Source organism: Podarcis pityusensis, assembly GCF_964106645.2.
Source record: "Podarcis pityusensis genome assembly, chromosome: 1".
NCBI classification, from domain to species: Eukaryota; Metazoa; Chordata; class Lepidosauria; order Squamata; family Lacertidae; genus Podarcis; species Podarcis pityusensis.
Window position 1 is genome coordinate 45,631,426 of NC_138028.1, and position 14,858 is coordinate 45,646,283.

Sequence of the window (14,858 nt, forward strand, 5' to 3'; positions counted from 1 at the left end):
TTGGACATGGGAGTTTGAGACTTGGTAATACTCAGGAATCTGAAACAGTAATACAGCCAAGCTTGCCTTCTACCCTCTTGCCACAGAATATTCACTATCCGGATGGACCACCTATAGAATGCGTAGTGATGTTAGGTATGTTTGTGTGTGTTTTAAATATCTGGCTAGAGCAAATACAGGGATGTGGGTGGCGCTGTGGGTTAAACCACAGAGCCTAGGGCTTGCTGATCAGAAGGTCGGTGGCTTGAATCCCCACAATGGGGTGAGCTCCCATTGTTTGATCCCAACTCATGCCCACCTAGCAGTTCGAAAGCACACAGTGCAAGTAGATAAATAGGTATCGCTCTGGCGGGAAAGTAAACGGTGTTTCCGTGCACTGCTCTGGTTCGCCAGAAGCGGCTTAGTCATGCTGGCCACATGACCTGGAAGCTGTACGCTGGCTCTCTCGGCCAATAAAGCGAGATGAGCGCCGCAACCCCAGAGTCGTCCGCAATTGGACCTAATGGTCAGGGGTCCCTTCACCTTTAGAGCAAATACAGTCAAGCAATCATGTCCTCTGATAGGCCCCATTTCACCAAGAAGATTGTATCAGGAGAGATAATGTCACCCTAGTAAAAGGGCATGAATCCAAAGAAGTCAACAGGAAATCAGATCTGATACTTGGTAATGGGCGCAGTATCCAGTGCTGCCCATGCACAAGCAAAACAGACTTCTGCTTATGCAAGAGGACTTGACCTCCCTGCAGGCCCTAGCACACTCTCAAAATCTGTTCTGGAAGGTGGGTAGCTGGGTGACTTGGGAGCAAATTTTGGCTGCACAGGGAAACACAGGAAGGTGGAATCCCATTGTGTGACCAGAAGTCTGCTCACACAACATTTGGATTATGCTCAGTATCCTTATAAAAACATCTGTTTGAGTATGCAAAACAATTAACCTGAAGTTCTAGGAGGATAAATGCATTGGACTCCTGGATTGTGTACACAAGATAGAGACAGCTGACTCCTTTTTCTTCTTCATTGCATTCCTTGGAGTCCTTGGTAGAAGATGCTGCCATTATTTACTACTTTCCCTTGCTGTAGTTCCAGACTCATAAACTTTCATGCATCATCTCTCCCAAGTCAAGAAAATTACCATACTTGTCTGTACTGGCAGTACCACTTTTAACCTGGGGGCAGTTGGATGCATGTGTGGTAAATCACATTTGAATTCCAAAGGGTTTAGCAGGGTAGCAAGTTTGTTTGTTTTCAAAATTTATCCTCCACCAAAGGAGTTGCCTGAAATGGCTTACATATAAAAAGGCAAAAAAAAAAAAAAAAAAAAAAAAAAAAAAAAGCAATAAATCAAATTCTTAAAAAATGAGCAAATAATAATAATAATAATTTTTTATTTATATCCCGCCCTCCCCAGCCAGAGCCGGGCTCAGGGCAGCTAACACCAGTAAAATTACTTTAAAAAAAAAAACCACACACACACACACACCAATTTAAAATACAGGTTAAAATATAATTTAAAATGCAGCCTCATTTTAATAGTAGCCCATAAATCAAAACCATAAGGGGAGGGAAACATAAGGGTCAGACTGAGTCCAAAGCAAAGGCCAGGCGGAACAGCGCTGTCTTGCAGGCCCTGCAGAAAGATGTCAAGTCCCACAGGGCCTAGTCTCTTGTGACAGAGCATTCCACCAAGTTGGGGCCAGTACTGAAAAGGCCCTGGCCCTAGTTGCGACAAGTCTAACCACCTTGTGACTTGGGGCCTCCAAGGTGTTGTCATTTGTGAACCTTAAGGTCCTCCGCAGGGCATACCATGAGAGGCGGTCCTGTAGGTACGTGGGTAGAATCAAAATCTCTTATGTAACCTAACCTCTTGGGGCAGGGAGTTCCACATATGGGGCAGCACCACAGAGAAATCCATTGACCATAGCTTATTGTTACCTTATTCAGATACCTTAATGCTCACGTGACCTTTTTGTTCTAAGGAGCCAGAAACTTCAGAAGAAAGGAACAGGAGTGAGGCGGCAGTCACTGCACCCAGGAGTGTCGTAGAGTTTGCCGGTTCTTCGCCAGCCCCGAAGAGAGCCCGGGAAGACAGCAGCCTTGTGCCTCTCATCATGCCCGTGTCTGTGCCTGTGAGGAGGCTGGACTCTCATGATATCAGTAGTGAGAAGGGAGAGGAAGGGAAGCCACAGCGGTTTGTGGCAAACGACCGAAGCTTTGCTGAAAGCAAACCTTCCGTAATCGTCACCCGGAGGAGGTCGAATCGCAATTTGAACACGGACGTGCCAACTCAGGTAGGTTTGTGTTTGGGATCCTGATTGTGGTCATGGGGCAGTAAAGTGAATCTTACTGGGTCTTTTCTTGTTGGTTATTTGTGGCTGCAGCGTATTGGTTCAGGTCATCCCTCTTGTTCTCTGCCACCGGCCTGGTTCTCATTGGGCTGGCCCAAGACTTTTTGGCACCTGAGGTGAACCACAAAATGGCACCCTCCACAGTGCCAGGGAAAAGGGGCTATTTTCTCCTTAGAGAAAATAGGTGAAGCAGACTTGTTAAAAAAAAAGAATAAATCAATTCTGGCTGTATCTGGTATTAAAATGGTGAAACCTCTCTGGCTGCTTTGCCCATAGAAAGGAGAAGCAAAGGATATGAAAGCCAAGTCATCTTTGGTGGTAGGAATTTGATAGGCTGAATAAATAGCTTTCATTTGAGTGAGAGTGATTTCAAGGAGGTTTTATCATGTCAAGTATGTGGACTATTTTTGAATTGTATAGAAATTAATGTCTTTTGAGAGACTGTGAAAGCACTTATGTGTCGGCAGAGACCACAGAAAGCAAATGTAAATAATTGCACATGAGGACTTTACATCTTTTCCCCCCTACATTTCTTCCTACGCAAATGATTTTCCTAAATGTAAGTCGGGCATGGTGATCGTGCATGAAACTTTCACAGCGCCTATAAGCATTGTGTGATCACTAAGTAGTCACAGCTGGCATTTCCCCATCTTACTTACTTGGGTCTTGATGGGGAAAATTATGGTTTTATTGGCCTCATAAATGACTGGCAGAATACAATCTTTTACGAAGAAAAGGTTTTCTGAAAGAGGCTTATCTATGCTACATCGTCCAAGCCTGATGTCTTTATAAGGCCACATTGTGTTTCTCACAGCTCCAACAAATTTTACTATTACATTTATCTCCCCACCCCCCAGGAGCTCAAGGTGACATGCATGTTTCTTTCCAGTTTGTTGAGAGGATAAAATAAGAGCAGGGAGGAGCCATGTATGCCACTTTGGGCTCTTGTGAGGAACAGGGGGGGATATAACTACAATTTACAGTTGTACCTTGGTTCTCAAACGCCTTGGTACTCTTACGTTTGGTACTCTTACACCGCAAACCCGGAAGTAAGTGTTCCAGTTTTCAAACATTTTTCGGAAGACGAACATCCAACACAGCTTCCACTTGAGTGCAGGAAGCTCCTGCAGCCAATTGGAAGTCGTGCCTTCTTTTTCGAACAGTTTCGGGAGTCGAATGGACTCCCGGAACGGATTAAGTTCGAGAACCAAGGTACCATTGTATTTGTTTAAGGTAGGATAGGCTAAGAAAAAGTAACTGGCTCAGGTCAGCCAGTTGTGGCTGAGTGGAAATTTGAACATTGGATTTGCCAGTCTCACTTCAACTTCACTCTGGATTGGCAAAAGCCGAGAAGTACAACTGGTTGTTAATTGATGGTGTGTCATTCTTGGATTGAATGCAATACTTTTGTGGTAGTCCTAATTAGAGCTTACGTTTTTCAGGACAGAGAGCTTCCTTTTCCTGCTTTAAAGCACCATGAGTTGATGGTGCTATATACATAACAACAATACCCATATAAGTTAAAACAAGCACATACCAGTTAATGGAATGAGCTGGTGGAGCAGCCATGTTATTTCCATTTGGTTGATACTGATGTTTGTCGGGGTGTGTGTGTTAGATTGAAGTACTTTGAACTGTGTGAACCAAAACTTGTTTCTTTTTCATAGCATGAAGGACCTGTTCCAAAAGAAGAAGTGGAAGGCTTTGCACGGAAACCGAAGCAGCGGCCCAGGCCAGAGCCTCTCTTCATACCACCGAAAGCTGGCACCTTCATTGCTCCGCCTGTCTATTCCAATATCACACCCTACCAGAGCCATTTGCGCTCACCTGTCCGCTTGGCAGATCACCCTTCCGACAGGAACTTTGAGCTACCTCCTTACACTCCCCCGCCAATACTTAGCCCAGTGCGAGAGGGTTCCGGACTTTATTTCAACGCCATCCTTTCTGCTAGTGGTAACTCAGTTCCACCTCCTATGACTCCTAAAAGTGCACACAGGACACTGCTCAGATCCAGTAAGTTCCCATGTATTGTCCTTTTGAGGGTAGAATGGGAGGAGGATCACGGCTGGAGGAAATAAATTATGACTCGGCAATTGTAGATAGATGGCCTCTCACAAGTTGGGGTTTTTGTTTGTTTGTGGAACATTGGACTGCATCCACCATGATGACTTCTTAAGTTAGAAAATGGTATCGGAACAGTGTATCATTGCTGCATTTGAAAGAATGCTAGATAACAAAAAGATTGCATGGTAAAGATTAAGACCCACCCTTCTTATAGCCATATGTAACTTTGTCAAACAAAAAAATTTAGTTGACCTTATAAATAAGCCAAGAAGTTTACTAGCCTGCTAATAAGCTACTTTTCCATGCTGACTGTGAAGTAGGGAGAAGCCCTGTTTTCTGTTGCCAGCACAGGTTACTTGCCTCCTAGCAGACTACCTTAAAAAAGTAAGGAGGTGTTGCTAAGTGGTCTGATGGGATAGAGCAATCAGTCCTCCATGCCCTTCAGCCTCCTGAGTTTCTGTGCTTTCCTTCCACACAGCAAGTGTGGAAACCCAGGAGACCAGCCAAGGAGAAATGGAGTGATCCATCCCTCCTCTACTAGCTCACCCACTCACTGTATGTGGTTCTGAGTTACTGATGGCTACCTCACGAGTTGTTAAATGCAAGGCTGATTTCAGAACATCCTTAAGGAGAAGCAGGGCCATGAATTAATTGTGTCATCTTGACTTGCAGATAGCGCAGAGGTCACCCCTCCTGTCCTTTCAGTAATGGGAGAGTGTACTCCTGTCAGCATTGAACCGTAAGTACTCTGTGGTGGGGGAGCACAGTGCATCCACTGAGCTCCAGTGCTATTTTTCCAAAAAAGAAGTTTTCTTAGAATGGCAATGGCGCCCACCTGAGATGTGCCAGAACTGAGTTCCAGCGAGTTCTGGCTGAAACAGAGCCCTGCCTATAACCAGTCCTGGTCAACAGCTGGTAGCCTTTGATAGCCTCCATGAATTTATCCAGTGTTTTCTCCATTGAAACATAAAAAGCTCTTTCCGCATATTTCCTTTGACATTATTCTAATGACTCCCTTGCTGCTAATATATAGCATTCTGCAAAAGTGTGCAGTCATATATATTGCATTCATCCTCCAAGCAGCTAGATCCCAGATGCAGTTGCATGCAGCACCGCATTTCAAGAAGGTAGCTGCTGTCACACATCTCCATACTGCAACATGAATTGAAATACTTGTCTTGGAAGGTGGGAGGACTTCAGTCTTGTTCTTACTACAGCCCTGTGGTTCCTCAGTCGTTCAGTTCTCACTCTGCTCTCTCTGGCAGCAGCTACTGGGCTCAAGACAATTCAAGCCAAAAAAAGAACAACCCCCAAAACACTGTGTCTTTATAGAAGCAATTTGTTTCCACCATCTGGTCTCAGAAACTTGTAATGAGTTGACAATTTTATGTGTGTGTTTTAATGGGAACACACAACATTCCAATTACAGGAATATAGGGATTTGCTGTATTTGGAGCTTAAGCACTTTAACCAACCTCTGTGTGCAGAGGTTCTGTAGCTCTGAATAGCAGACGTTGGTATACTAAATAATAATAATAATTTATTCATCTGGCTGGGTTTCCCCAGCCACTGTGGGCGGCTTCCAACAAAATATTAAAATACAATAGTCCGTCAAACATTAAAAGCTTCCCTAAACAGGGAACTGGTTAACGATGATGTTTGAGAGCTTCCAGACAGGATACAAACTCCTGTTACCTGATTTTTTTTTTCATAACGGCAGTTGGTTCCTGGAGCTCACAGAGTATTACCTACATGTTATTGCAGCATAGTCCTAAACAAGACAGTGCAGAAATATGTCCCACTGAGTTTAATGGGGACTTACTACCTGGTACGTGTTCTTAGGGCTGTAGCCCGATTCTGTGCAAATTCACTCAAAATACAAACACCCATTCGGTTCCATGGGTTTTACTCTTGTTTCATGTGCAGAGGACTGTTGCCTTAAGTTCTCTTTCCTTTGCCCTCTTGGAAGAGCTTGAAGCATAGGAGGAGACTGGCTATAAAAATGCTGTGCTCAGAAGTTCTCCTCCTCCAAGAGATTATCAGAGCTTAGTGCTCGTGCCCAAGGAACATGCAGACAGAGGGTTCAGAAACAAGGCTCTCCTTTTCGTTGCACTGACACGATCTCCCTTGGCCTATAGAATGTGCTGCATTCCAGCTGGTGGTAGTTTCAGTGAGAAGCACAGTTCTTAGACTGGCAGGACATCACATGTGCTAAACAGGCAGAGAACTGACTGACAGCCCTCAATCCCAGTTCTTTCTAGGAAAGGGGTTCACACCTCTACTGCCCAGTGCAGCTGGGATTCTCCCAGAAGTTAAGGGCAAAGCATGCTTATATTGCAATGCAGTGCAGATGTGGACCTGTAAGCTGCAAGTGCAGCTCCTAAACCTGCAAGGATATCTGTGAATGGAAGTTGCTTCTGTGAGCTCTCTTCCACATGCCTGCGGTGGTGGGTGACTTTTTCAAGATGTGGCAGCAAAACTATGGGGAGAGGTAGCACTTGAATTTGATCCTATGTCTTTGAGTCCAGGAGTCTTCCCTAGGATCATTTCAGGGCCTTCCAGTGCTTGATTAGAAGGGGGAAAAATAGTTTCAAGGCTTAAATAAGCAACATGCAAGAGAACAATTTGTGTTTAATTCTTCAGCAACAGCAGTTGAAATCTGAACCTTAGCCAGTCTCCAAGTTAACAGATTTATTCGCCCCACTTTCAAAATAAAACAAACTGGCATCTCACAGCATTCCTTATAAAGCATTCTTTTCCATCATAACATGTGAGTAAATGTCATTCAGCCATACTGGCAGGCTTCAGTATGTGCTGCGCACATATATATCTCTCAATACCAGAACAATAAAGCCCGTTTCCCCCCGTTACCATGATATTTCTGTTTGTTTAAAAGTTTCTGTCTGTTTATATAATTTGTATCCTGATGCTTGTTCAAGGAGCTTTGAGTGCCATCTTGCGCTCCCACCAATCTTGTGAAGTAGCTTATATTGACATTAGCTGAAGACTCCAAAGAAAGCTTTGCAGGTTAGCAGGATTTTGAACCTCAAGTTCCCACATTCCAGGCTTGGGGACGGCTAAACCAGGGGTTGCCTTCAGATGGTGTGGAGTGCAGTTGCTATTGTCCTCAGCCAGTATGGTCCGTAGTCAGGGATGATGAGGATTGCAGTCCAACATCTGGAGGTTGCCACATTTGGCAACTTCTAGTCTGACCTGTGGCCTTCCAGATCTTGGACAAAAACTCCCACCATCCCTGACTATTGGTCATACTGGCTAGAGGGGAGCTGGGGTTGAACATCTGGATGGTCATCCATTAGCCATCCATGCTGTAGTGATTCTCCCACCCTTGCCATGAAAATATAGTCATACAGTCCGCTCGATTTTCAAAATGTTCAGAAACCAAGGTGTGGCTTCCAGTTGGCTGCAGGAAGCTCATGCAGCCAATTGGAAGCCGCACCAGACGTTCAGGTTCCAAAGAACGTTTGCAAACCTGAATACTCACTTCCGGGTTTGTGGCGTTCGGGAGCCAAAACGTTTGGCTCGCAAGTCGTTTGTCAACCAAGGTATGACTGTATTTGTAGATTTGAACTGGACCTTTGAGTCTTCCATGGCTATCATTTAGCAGGATGCATGCATGGAATGTGTGAAGAGTAGGCGAAGAAATTTGCCATATTTGGCTCTCACATGCTGTTACATGTAAGTAAAGGAACTTACAGTTGTGTTCCCTGTGGGCGGCTTCCGAATCTTGCTTTTCCGTTTTTAGCATCCATGCTCCTAGATATCCTATACAGTAGTGGGGGGGGGGGGGAGAGAAAGACAAAGAACTTGTATTTTGAAACTGAAACCTAGTGTTGGTTTAAACTGGAAGAAGCAGCAGCCATGGAATTGCATACTGCCTGTTGCGCCAGTTGGAGTTTAGCTTGTTTTGCGGAGGCAAGCTTTTAACTTTAGCAAATGATCATATTAGAACTTGCAGGGTGAGTCGCTTTTAAATGTGCATTTATTTTGATAGACGGATCAATGTGGGCTCCCGGTTTCAAGCAGAAATCCCACCTCTTAGAGATCGATCTCTGGCAGCCTCTGACAAGGCCAAGGCAGAACTGGTGTGGCAGCCATGGGAGGAGCTTGAAACGGATGCGTCTACTCAAGAGAATGGTAAGGAGCTTGGAAACTGAACTACTGTCTGTGGTGGTTTAAGTCTTTAAAACTGCTGTGTGGTCAACCACTAATTGCTGTTGACCATGGATCCACTGTAAAGGTTGAGGCTTACCAAATTTGAAGGGAAATCTAGGTAAGAAATTGGTGTGAAGGGATGTATAAGCTGACCTTTTGGTTTTCTCTGTCCCCTCCGCTCTGACCTGCACCTACCGCTTGTCTTGTTTTGTGCTGTGACAGTGGAGAACCTGTTAACTGCTGCTTGCTCAAGTATATTTCCTGGAGGTGGCACCAACCAAGAGCTGGCATTTCACTGCTTACATGAAACGAAAGGAAATGTTCTGGTAAGTCTCCAGCAGTCGTCAGTGCGTCTAATTGGATTTGGCAGCAAGGCTGTTTGTATTGGTCTCAGTGAGGGAAGTACTAGCCAAGTACTTGCCAAACTTATGCACTCTGCACACTTTCACCTTCTACAAGGAGTGTCTATGTTAGAATCCTGCGTTTTGAAGAATGCGCCTTTTGGCAGTCTCCTTCCTTTCTTCACTCATGCCTCCCGGTTTCCTGGCTAATGGTGCATCTTCCTCTTAGCCAAGTGGTAGAGCATCTGTTTTGCATGCATAAGGGGGTGGGATCAACATCTGGCATCTCCGGGTCTGTCTGTGAAGGCCTCCTGCTTGAGACCTTGGGAAGCACTGCCAGTCAGAGCAGATGTTTCTGAGCTTGAGACCAATGGCCTTACTCAGTATATAAAACATAGGAAGCTGCCTGAAACTAGTTGATCTAGCTCACTTCTGTCTACACCAGGCACCCCCAAACTCGGCCCTCCAGATGTTTTGGGACTACAACTCCCATCATCCCTGACCACTGGTCCTGTTAGCTAGGGATGATGGGAATTGTAGTCCCAAAACATCTGGAGGGCTGAGTTTGGGGGTGCCTGGTCTACACTGTCTGGCAGCAGCTCTCTGGGGCTTCAGGCAGGAGCATTTCCCAGACTTACCCAAAGATGCAAAGTATAAAACATCTTCATGTGAACTGCAAATGTTTGTTTCTGTTGCAAAACATTTTTTTAGCTGTTTGAGAAGAAGGGTCCAAAAATAAAAGTGCAGGTGCGCAGCTGGAAACACCAGATTAGTTCTGCCAGTGGGCCTGCACCACTATGTCCTCACTGCCATCCTCACTCCCATTCCATTCCAGGAAATGTGTTAATAATAATAATAATAATAATAATAATAATAATAATAATAGTAATTTATTTAATATTTATACCCCGCCCATCTGGCTGGGTTTCCCCAGCCACTCTGGGTGGCTTCCAACAGAACACTAAAATACATTAACTTATTAAACATTAAAAGCTTCCCTAAACAGGGCTGCCTTCAGATGTCTTCTAAAAGTTTGGTAGTTACCTATTTTTCTCTTTGACATCTGGTGGGAGGGCATTCCACAGGGCGGGTGCCACTACTGAGAAGGCCCTCTGCCTGGTTCCCTGTAACTTGATTTCTCTCAGCGAGGGAACTGCCAGAAGGCCCTCTGCGCTGGACCTCAGTGTCCGGGCAGAACGATGGAGGTGGAGACGCTCCTTCAGGTATACTGGACCGAGGCCTTTAGGGCTTTAAAGGTGTGTTGGAAGCTTCCCAGAGTTGCTGGGGCAACCCAGCCAGATGGGTAGGATATGATGATGATGACGACAATAATAATAATAATAATAATAATAATAATAATAATAATAATAATAATAAATGTATTATTATTAAAGTAAAACTTCCCTTTTTCACTTCAGTTGGAAGCTGTATCTAATAGGAAAGTTTCACCTGTATAGTATTGGATCAGATTCCTATTTATTAGTTTGCTCTGTTGAGTGTTATATATATAAATTTAAGAATTAAATAAGTACTTTAGCATCTCCTGCCACCTTAGGGAGACTTAATTTTAAAGTCCACCTATTGCTGCATAATGAAACTGCTTCAGTAATACCAGCACACGTGCTTACAGATTTCTTGATAAGTCTCTTCAGAGTACAGATACAACTTTAATAGTATCGCTTCCCTACATTTTGCCTGAGCTCTAGTCATTGCAGCTGATTTCTTGGAGGGCTGAGAATGGTTTTGGACTCCAGTTATCTCCTTTCTTTGGAGTATTGTTTACTTGATTAAACACGGGCGTTAATGGGCTCTCAGATGACTCATTCCCTGGGTGGGAATTCCTCTGTAATTGGACACGTGCTGACAGGTACCATTATCAGTTGAGGTAACACTGCTGTGTAGGCGAAGAAATGTAATTAATTATGCCTCAAATACCTTCCTGGGTAGGCATGAAGTGCTAAAACCATGCGGAAGAGGGATCTTTTTAAAATAAGACAAAATGTAATCCTTTGATTGTGATTGGATTATTTGAAATTCTGTTTTAAAGAGAGACAGGCTAACTATTCTGGCTGTTCTTTTTAGAATACACTGCTCTTCAGCCCAAATCAGTCTTCCCCTCCAGGGGTTTGGGACTACAATTCCCATCAGCCTCAACTGGCAAAGTCATGCTGACTGGGGCTGATGGGAATTGTAGTCCAAAACATCTGGAGGTCACCAGGTTGACAAAACAACTCCAAACAACAATGAAAAGGGATGTATGTGGCAAAACAGGCTTTGGCTCACAAAACATTATGTTACTGTGTACAGTGGTACCTCGGGTTAAGAACTTAATTCGTTCCAGAGGTCTGTTCTTAACCTGAAACTGTTCTTAACCTGAGGTACCACTTTAGCTAATGGGGCCTCCCGCTGCCGCTGTGCCGCCAGAGCACGATTTCTGTTCTCATCCTGAAGCAAAGTTCTTAACCCGAGGTACTATTTCTGGGTTAGCGGAGTCTGTAACCTGAAGCGTCTGTAACCCGAGGTACCACTGTATTTGTTAGCCGCCTTAATGTGCCCCCAATCCTTGTTATTGCTAAAAAGACTTAACAGCTCCCATGCCACCTACTTCAAAAGGTTAATTACAAGGATGAATAAGGAGACATGGGTCACGTTGAACCTCAGGTGGGCTCTAAATACATCACTGCAGTAAACAATAAGGGTTGTGATTTCTTGATGTAAATGCACTTGTTTGGGTTTTACTGTTATTGATAAGGCTTTTTGTGTGTGTGCTCCCCCACACCTCAGGCTGCGCTGACCAAATTGCTGCTGAGAAGGTCTTTGTGGCCTGCAAACCACACGTTGGCCGACTATCACTACACAGGTATGCTTGGGAGCAAGGCAGTGGGGACAGCTGCTTCTCTACTCTCCATTTTGTTACTCTGATAATTACTGTTAATGCATTGGGGAGGGGAGGGGAATATAATTTAATTAATACTGGGAGAGCCTTAAATATCTATTTGGGAATCAGCAGCATTGGGTGGTGATATTACTGTCCTGCTTTTGCCTCAGTGCATAGTGAGATCAGTGCAAAGCTCACCTTCACGTATCCCAAACTGCACATTAAACAAACCCGTATAACCATGGAGGCATGGTATTTTAGGATTGTTTATTCAGAGTTGTTGCTTGCCATGGGATAACTTAGTTGGGATTACTTAGCTGGGGTAATTAGCAGGAACCACTGAATCCCTATTACAGGTTTGAGGAGAAAACGTTTTATTTCCTTAACTGCACCAAAATGGCATTTGAGAGTAAAACTGGTTTTGCAGCTGGAATCACCAAATGCGATATTTATGGAAGAGTGAAATGGATAGAATAAAATTGTACACAGGCTGCCCAAACCCTGGGCTAACAGCTCACAATTAACTATACAATACTTATCTTTGCTATGGCAGATACACTTATCATTGCTGCGATAGTGGCGCTGAGGATCCAGTGGGCTGCACTGAAATTTCGATATAGCAGGGGGATAGTAGAATATAAATGACACAAATATGACCCACTCAGGGGCAGACAAGACAGCAAGAGTTAGGACGGAAATGGAATGAATGAATCGCTTACAATGATCTCTTCTAAGTAATTGTTACCTGTGTCTGACATCAACCTTTGGAGAGGCAAATGGCTATTGATCAGGTTATCAGTTGGACAGTGCCAGTTGGAAAGAAGGTTTTGTTCTCACCAGGACTAATCAAGGTCAAACAGAGGCTTATGTGTGCAATGCAATAAATCACGTGTGTAATCTGAAATGCCATAAATACAATGGTATTGTATTACCGTCTCATGAGAACATGTAATTGCCTTTCAGTGAGGGCAGCCAGTCTATATGTTAGGGTGTGTACACTGGGAAAGAGTCTGTACTCATTGCACAGTCATCTGTAGAGCAAAGCTAAAGGAAGAAGCAGTTCAAGGACAGGTGCAGTGTGCAAGCTGTGTGCAAGTGTGTGTGTGAGAGAGAATGGTAGACATTTTGAACACCCACCCTGTTCGATATTTGGACAGCAGGGAGACACGGAGCAAAATTGAATTATGTTATTTGTCAAGTTATTTTTCTGCATTTTGCTGCGAAGATACAAATGGTGTAGAACATCCACAAGCACCATTCCGGATCATCAGTTGCTTCTTTGTACTTGTTGTTTTTCCTGTGGAACCAAAATGCTTTCATCTGGATCCTGGAGTATCTATGACAACGCGTGGCTGATTTCAATATAGGCTGCTTTTTAGAAAAGATGCTAAAAATACCCTTTTGTATCTAATGTGGTGTGTGTGAACTTGTGAAAATGATGACTAAAGTCATGGAATAAAGGAAATGGACAACTAAAATTTTAAGAGTCCTAGGTACAATTTAAATGAATCATTGTATGGGTATTGTCTGCCTCATTAGTGTCAAAGTTATCTATCACTCATAGACAGAAATCAGCTCCTACTGCAAGCTTTACTTCTCCTGCGTTAGAAAATGGAAGTTATTTCTAAGGTCATGATCAGTACGTTCATTTCTAAACCTTGGGCGACATCTAACTAAGCCATACTTAGACTAAATCCCCTGAAATCTGTAGACTTAAGTTCATTGATTTCAGTGCATTTACTCTGACTAATATTGGATATCTCCCCTTTCATGAAAGGAGGAAAGTGTTTTTGGGTTCACATTCACTCTTGCCCTGTGTGAAGGAGAAAGTAACACTAAAGTAGCCCTGTTCAGGGAAGCTTTTAATCTGTGATATTTTACTGTATTTTTTGTTTCTATGGAAGCCGCCCAGAGTGGCTGGGGAAACCCAGCCAGATGGGCGGGGTACAAATAATAAATTATTATTATTATTATTATTATTATTATTATTATTATTCTCTAGTAATCAAAGGGTTTTGGACTATGGGTTTGATCCTAAGTTAGGTTATACTGGTAGGAACACCGTGTGAGAAGAGGTTTCATTCATGGGGATGCTTCTGCCAGCAGAGGGAGAGGGAGGTGATTTTCACCAGTCTCTACTTTCCCCCAGCAGTGCCTTTGCTCTGAAAATTTATGGCAGACGATTGGGGGAACAGCATGGGAAGCAGTGCAGGAGGCTGCATGGGGGAGATTGGTGCAGAATTTCACCCCAACCCTTACTCCATTGGGACCCTCCACTGGATCCCACTTCCCTTAGTGAATGGAAGGAGCCCTTCCGTTTGTTTAGGGTTAGATGGCATTCAAGTCTATGTGTATATGGTTCAGCTTTGTCTGTTGTGGGAGTATGCTATCATTTGAGACACACCAGTAGTGAGACTCACTAAAGTATTTTGGGTATGCAATGGTATAATTTGTTTAAAGTAAACTAAAAAGGAGGGTTCTGTATAAATGCACAATAATTTTATGGTGAGCGGGCTAGTTAATAGAGGTAGACTACTTAATACTAAAGTTAGCTAAAAAGAACACAAGATTAGGGTTTTTCCCCCGATGTATAGCTTCAAATATGCTTGTCATAGCATTTTCCTACAAAAAGTTTTTAGAAAAACAGGTGTTCACATAAGAGCAATAACATCAGTACAATCCAGACAGGGCAGCAGAGATATGCAAGAGATACACACCTTAACAATAAAATGTTTAAATGTTTGGAAATAATCTTGAAAAGGTAATGAAGTTGTGTTCCACTCTTTCTTTTCAGGATCAGATAAGTGGAGCACACTAGAGAAAAAGCTCTTCAATAAGGGGATTGCCATCTACAAGAAAGACTTCTTCCTGGTTCAGAAACTTGTGAGTTGCTTGTTGCTTCCTGAGTGCATTGCAAAATCATTGATCTGCTGTTGCAGGACATATGCAGGTGTCACTGGATCATTAACCTTGGGGATTGCTTCATCCTCTAGCTGGGAACTTGTGTTCTGTAGTGTTTATTCAATGGAGTATCTCACTGCCACTTTGGAAGGGAGAT

General features: G+C 43.6%; 1 protein-coding gene across 4 annotated transcripts in view; it reads left to right on the forward strand.

The window, feature by feature from the left end:
• MIDEAS (mitotic deacetylase associated SANT domain protein) overlaps positions 1-14,858 on the forward strand; it is an 84,242-nt gene that overhangs the window by 49,808 nt on the left and 19,576 nt on the right. For all 4 annotated transcript variants that reach the window (XM_081013221.1, XM_081013218.1, XM_081013219.1 and 1 more), the window contains 7 exons: positions 1,976-2,287; positions 4,012-4,357; positions 5,081-5,147; positions 8,421-8,563; positions 8,804-8,907; positions 11,707-11,782; positions 14,595-14,683. In XM_081013221.1, coding sequence (XP_080869347.1) covers positions 1,976-2,287; positions 4,012-4,357; positions 5,081-5,147; positions 8,421-8,563; positions 8,804-8,907; positions 11,707-11,782; positions 14,595-14,683 — 1,137 coding nt within the window. The remainder of the gene's footprint in view (positions 1-1,975; positions 2,288-4,011; positions 4,358-5,080; positions 5,148-8,420; positions 8,564-8,803; positions 8,908-11,706; positions 11,783-14,594; positions 14,684-14,858) is intronic.